General features: G+C 40.5%; 1 protein-coding gene across 1 annotated transcript; it reads right to left on the reverse strand.

Moving 5' to 3' along the window:
- Nucleotides 1-1,088: 1,088 nt before the first annotated feature.
- On the reverse strand, nt 1,089-3,248 carry LOC111568649 (5-beta-cholestane-3-alpha,7-alpha-diol 12-alpha-hydroxylase-like). Its single transcript, XM_023270401.3, has one exon. The coding sequence runs from the start codon at nt 3,217-3,219 to the stop codon at nt 1,684-1,686; it is 1,536 nt and encodes a 511-aa protein (XP_023126169.2). The 5' UTR covers nt 3,220-3,248; the 3' UTR covers nt 1,089-1,683.
- Nucleotides 3,249-6,807: the final 3,559 nt, after the last annotated feature.

The raw sequence follows: 6,807 nt of genomic DNA on the forward strand, positions 1-6,807 counted from the left end.
AGGAACCCAACAATGTTAAATATCCATGTTTGAAAAGAACAACACTATCCCACTACAATGATTATGGTTCCTCAGGTGACGATTTCAGACAGAATGAATTTCTTCAGACAGGTCCAAGTGCTGCACTTCCCCCAATTATATGCTCCAGCTGGAGATGGAAAAACCATTATGTTTTAACAGCCAGCTGTTAACTGTGGCACCTGAGCTGGGCTTCAAATAGACCCAGGTCAAGAAACCTCCTGAGCCAGACAACATCTGTAGCTGCACAGTCAAACACTGTGTGAGACAGTTGGCCAGGTCGTTTCAATGGTTGTTTGAACAAGAGTCAGTGGCCCAGTAACCCAGGTGTGGAAACGGTAGAGCAAGCCGACAGCAATGGATTATGTTAGATCTGTATCCCTCACCTCTACCGTGTTGAACACTTTTGCAAGAACTGTAAAAAGCTTCACAACAACAGCTACAGTTGGAACAGTTTGGTTTGCAGTTTGTATGCTGTACAAGTAGAGGAGTGGATGATGAAAAACCACTTCCTTTGCACAGGCATCTGAAGAAAATAAAAACTGTTGCTAAATTCTTGTGTCTGGATTTTTCCTCATTCGAGGAGGATAACAAATAATGAGGAAAAACCACAGAATGAGAAGATCAGGAAATTATACTATTTATTAAATTTAAAAAAATTTCAGTTAGATGCATAAATGAGAGAGAGAGGGGAAAAGAAGGTTTCTCAGCTCAGGAGTCCAGATGAAACTCCTCTCTACAACTGACTCCAGTCTGCTAGCTGGCTCATGAAATGGAGGAAAAAAACGCAACAGGTCAGGCAGGGCAGAGGAGCAGAGAGGTTGTCACACATCCACTGAGAGATACCAGCTGGATTAGTGTAAAGAACACATGCAGACTGCCCTAGATAACACTACAGTTTCAGCCAAGGCCTTGCTTTGGCAGTTACATTATTTAAATTATACCTGCAGTCTATTTCCAGGACTGGAATTCTACTTTAAATCCATCTCAGTTTTGTACCTTCTCCAAAACCAATCAATATCAACAGAAAAACAAATCATAAATCTTAATTACAAAATGAAAAATGCACAACATTTGATTTCATTGTCTGATTTTCTCATTTATTTTGCAAATAGAGAATGGAACTGATGAGCATAACACAATTAGACTACCACTACATGTTGCTCCACTTACAAGACACTGACATTTCACAGTGCGTCACTGTGTAAGTGGACATGTGGCATCACTTGTTGCAATTATCGTTTTAGAAAAAAAGCAGTTGAAGAAGCACACAAAATTTGCACAATATTCACATTTAAATTGTATTTGTTTCTATAAAGACTACTAAAATTATTGTTGACTGGATTACAGTACTCTGAGATCTAAGATTACCAAGCAGATGAAAGATAGAGTGATGTACATAAACTGTTCAAGTAAGAGAAAATAGTAGCGCATCTGAATATATCATCACTTGAAGGTGGCAGATCATAGTAGGTAGAATATGATTAATAATTTAGCTATATTCCAACAAACTTGCATGTCATTTTGAAGCTACTTTCATTTTGCATCACATAACTGCTATGAAAAAAGAGCTTAATTATGTAATATCATGTTTACAAGAAATGCAAAAGTGGAACAAATGCTTCCAGAGAGGATCAAAATCTGAAAATGTTTCATCTGACGGGTCTAATATTTGAGTCTGTATTGAAACTGAACATCTCTGACGGGCTGCATGGATCCAAAGCCCCATCGCTTGAAGTCAATTTCAGGAATCTTCTCCTCAGGATTCTTCAGCTCAAACTCAAAATAGACTAACATGAGGAAAACAAACTGCTTCAACTCATTGGTGGCAAAGAAGCGCCCAGGACACATGGAGACTCCAGCACCCCAGGGCATGTTGTAATACTTCACCCTTTTCCCTCCTTTGTAAAAATCAGTTTTCTTGCTCCCATCTGGATTCAGGAAGCGGTCATATTTGAAGGAATGTGGATCAGGATGGACTTCGGGGTCGAGATGAACAGCACTGTAGGGAAAAACTGACATTCTATCGCCCTTGCGAATCAGGTATTCGCGGCCATCAGCCATCTTGAGGGTGAGATCCTGAAGCACTGCCCGGGTGAGGAGGGGTGCAGCGGTGAGTCGGAGGGTCTCTTCTACAGCGCTGTCCAAGATTGGGGTTTTCATCAGCATTTGACGGGTCAGGTTGATTAAGGGGCCGCCATGCTGGACTTCCTGGCCAGATTCCTTCAGGACTTTATCTACCTCTTCCCTCACTGCTGTCATGGCCTCTGGGTGTTTCATGAGGAAGAGGAGCAGCCAGAATGCAGAAGGCCCTGTGTTACCCTGAGAGGCCCAAAGAAGCACAAGCATATACCTGTCTATCATTGACTCCTCCACACCTTTCTCATCTAAGGCCTGCTGCATGTCCCACACCCAGCCACCGATGTTGTCCCTGGTCTTCACCTTCTGCACTGCCAGAGTGTCCCAGAAGAGTGACTTCAACCGTTCTGCTTCCATCTTCTGCCTTGGTGGCAGGACCCCGTAAGCCAGGTTGGGGAAAAGTTGGTCATATTTCCGAAACTCGGAAAACAAGGCATCTGATTCAGCTCTGTCTCTCTCTTTGGCTTTCTCCTCACCTCCTTCTGACTTGTGTGGTGCATTGCCATAGAGGGACAAATAGCCGGCTCTAAAAACAATGTTGTAGCTGTACATAAACAGTCCATCTTCTACCCAGGTTCTTTGGTCTGCAGCTGAGCCAACGTTGTGCAACATCAGGTTCTGTAAATTACTTGTCATGGCTTGTGTCATTACCTCCAGGCCATCCCCTTTAAGATGCTTGTTGCTGGATGTCTGGAGGACTTGGTGATGACCCTCAATAGCGACGTAACCAAACACTCTGTGCACCAGGTGTCTGGCAAACTTATTAAAGTCCAGTTTTTCTCGACTCTCTTTCACAAAAGCCCCAAACGACAGAGGGTCCTGAAGGAATGTAAAATAAAAGCCTCCCAGCTGCACTGTGAATACATCACCGTACTGCTGCTTCATCCTCTCTAGGAACTTAAGAGTGTCCCTGCGAAATTCAAGAACATGACCCAGCCACGGAATGCACCCTTTGTCAAGAGGGGGTTCTCCTGGTCGCCGTTGTCGAAAGACCCCGAGAAGATACAGCCCTCCGATCAGAGCCGCGAACAAGGCAAGTAGTATTGGCAGCAGAACACCCATGACTGATTCCTTTGGCAGGCCCAGGCTGATCTGAAGTTTAGGTCCACATGCAACATATTAAGCAGTCTGATGCTCCTCCCTTTACTTACAGGATGAGTTTCAGCATTCCTGGAACTGCATACACCAGCACTTCCATGTAAAAGTGAAAATCACAATAATTACCACCTTTCCCTGTTTTCATGTGCATTCATATTAATTTCTAAACTTCCAAACTTTTCACAGATGTTAGTCTTGTCAATCTAGGTGATATGTCAGAGTTTACTGCCACATTTAAAATGGACTTAATCAGAGTCCTCCTGCTCCTGAATGTTACCAGCATTAGCAGCTTTATCTGCTCTCTGCTAACAGTCAGTCTCCTACCAGCCTGTGTTAGTGTTTAGCATTAGCATAAGCCTCTGGTAAACCGGACAGCTGTTTCACTTTTATTACAAACTGAAATGTCCACAGAAATAAAACTGCTGAGATGAAGACAGAGCCTGTAACAGGTCTGGAGACTCATGAGTAATGAATGTAATCCAGGATCTGACAAAATTTTAACAGGATCTGGAGTTCAGTTAATTTCACCAGTTTGAAGGAGTCCTTCCTCTGATTTTATTGAACAGCTGCAGCACTGCATAGTGGCATTCTTGAGTTTTGAGCCTCAAGTCCATCACAGCTGTCAGGATCTTTTTAAAATCCCCATATATGGACAAAATTTTTGGTCTTCATGAAATCAAAAATAAATTACAAATTAGTTATTTGGACAATTTTTCTCACTTATATGACAGTTATTGCATGTGTACAATTGCTTTCTGTTACTGTAGTAGGTATGTCGGGATGAAACCATGAGGTACATTAACATAAAAGAGAATGTCTGAATGACAGAATGCCATCAATTTATTTATTTACCTTTATTTAACCAGGAAGTCCCATTGAGATTAGAGATCTCTTTTACAAGAGAGACCTGGCTAAGGTAGCAGCCATACAAAATTTTAAAAAGTTATATAAAACAGAAACATAATACATGAACAAACAATAAACAGGAAAACAATAAAACAGATTGACAGCTATTCAAGGACAGTGACCTCTCAAGAAAAACACTGGCATTACTCCTTCACTGTATTCTTTGATACTCTTAAAATCATGAAGGGATATGAATGTTTGTAGTTTAAGAGTTTTTTGAAGATTATTCCATGACCAATGATATCAGTCCCTCAGCTGAAAATTTCAGACAGAATGAATTAACAGTCTTCAGACAAGCCCAGTGCTACAGTTCCCTGAGCCATGTGGCACAGCTAAACTCCTGTTTCTAGATTTTTCCTCTGACTTCAACACACTTCAGCCACGTTAACGTCTAGCTTAAATAACCTCTGAACTGGTTTCATCTGGATCATCAGTTTATCATCTGGATTATGGACTTCCTTGTACGCAGGACACACTTACTGATATTGTTTATCCAGTACTCTGTGCAGAACACAAGTCACTGCCAGCATTCTGTGTTCTGCACAGAGTAGTTTTATTAGTACTCTGTGCAGAGCACAGTCATTGCCAGTAATCTGTGTTCTGCATTTCATTAAAATCCCAGACTTACACGATTCTTCCACTTACTTCCCACAGGAATACATACTCTCCTCTGCTCTTCACTGTTTATACCCATGACTCCTTATGGCAAGATTTTCAAATTTTCCAAAAACTAAGGTCATTAATGTGACTGACCTTAGTTAGTAGTCTGCCAAGGAATGTGGCAGAGTTATGTGACGAACGCCATTGGTTTGTCTGTCTATTAGCAACATTACTCAAAAACGGATTAATGGATTTCGATGAAATTTTCAGGAAAGGTCAGAAGTGACACAAGGACCAATTGATTAGATTTTGGCAGTGATGCAGCTTATAGTCTGGAAACACGGATTTCCACATCATTGGGAGAAACGGCATCACTCTAACTATGACAACAAGTGAACACTACATCAGCTGTCTGCTGACGATCACATGATTGCGATCCTCCTACAAATTGACTGCTATGGACCATGAAAATTTCGACATGAAAAGCCATTGCTTCAGAGGTTGTGGGAAAAGTGTAACACGTAAAAACCTTTCATATTGCACACAATGAAGCTTCATTGGACCTGTTAACTATTACTATCCTCACTTTTACTAAATATATTTGTAATCTTATTACTTCTTTCTGTTACTTGAATGGAAATACATTTACCTTCATTTGTATTTTAATCATACAACATTATACAATGTGTTTTGCTGCTGCCGATACCTGAATACTGGTGTCTAGGCACTAACATGGTGTCCTTCATATTTATCCAATAGAACCTAACATGGAAGTTACAATGATATAATCTCTACATTTTGTGAAGACCACAGGAGTCGGGCCTTGGCTCTTCGCTTCTTTACAATCTACTTTTATGGGGTGACATCTCCTGCAAACGTATTAATTATGATGTTATTTGTATATGATACACGGAAAGCCAAATGACCCCACCTCTTAAAGTTAGAGGTCTGTCTGTTAGGAATAAAAAATAATATTATTCATGAGTTTGTAAGTAAGTCCTGTTGTTAAACGCAGATTTAAAAAAAAGGGGGGGGGGGGGGGGCAAATTGTTGAAGACCAGTCAAATATGGGCATTTGTGTGGGAATTTAAAAGTTAAAATTGGTAGCTCAATTATTTCTAAAACTTCCACTCTCAAAAATCTCTCATAGCCTCACCTATTTCACAGCAATGTGTCAACACTGGAGAATAGTCTGGCTGTACGTCATTATCATTTTGCTGTTGGGAGAAAAAATGCTCTGACTTTTTTGTATTTCTTTAAAGCAATCAGAAGGGTCTTGGGTGGTGCAAAGTCCAGGATGCAGGATGTTACCTGGTGCAAGGGGGATAATAAAAATGGCAAAACACAAATTGCTGCATGATATACATGGTGGAAACAGCAAACTTAAAGTCTACAGCAAATGAGTCAGACCAAGTCTCGCCTGATGTTCGAGTCCAGTGCAATTTTCATGTGCTAGAATCCAATCTATTCTGTCACTGTGTGATGCTGAAACAGTAATTCATTCATTTGCATCTTCCAGACTTTACTATTGTAATGCCTTTTTCTCTGATCTTACTCATTGTCTTAGACAATTAGAAGTCTTCATCTTATTCAGATGATGCAGCTGGATTCTTGACAAAAACTAAAACAGTTGATCACAGATCCAATTCTGGAATCTCTTCTGTTTACCACTGCAAACTCGAGCTGAGTTTAAGGTCCTTTTTAAAAAAAATATGACAGGCACGACATGTACTTAGGTATCTGAGCAATTGATATATTGACACACCCACTCTGCTCTCTCACTGCTTCCAGTTAACGGAAAACCAGGTAGCCATTGTTCCTTTTGTTTCGAAAGTCACTTTCCAGAGATAAGGTGACTAGAAATAAAGTGAACTTTTATTGACTTCTATACAGTTCATTTTTACCTTCTGAACAACTCAGACTTCAGTTGGGCTCATTACTTTTCCAGACATCCCTCACACTATATTCTAACATACTCTTAACATAGCTTTTTAAATGTATATTTTAACCTTTGTTATGTTTACTGCCCTGTATATACCCTTTGAG

Source organism: Amphiprion ocellaris, chromosome 10, assembly GCF_022539595.1.
Source record: "Amphiprion ocellaris isolate individual 3 ecotype Okinawa chromosome 10, ASM2253959v1, whole genome shotgun sequence".
In the NCBI taxonomy this organism is placed as follows: Eukaryota; Metazoa; Chordata; class Actinopteri; family Pomacentridae; genus Amphiprion; species Amphiprion ocellaris.

Bases quoted from the DNA above. Each gene is read 5' to 3' on its own strand.
- LOC111568649 (XM_023270401.3), bottom strand. From the start codon at position 3,219: ATGGGTGTTCTGCTGCCAATACTACTTGCCTTGTTCGCGGCTCTGATC.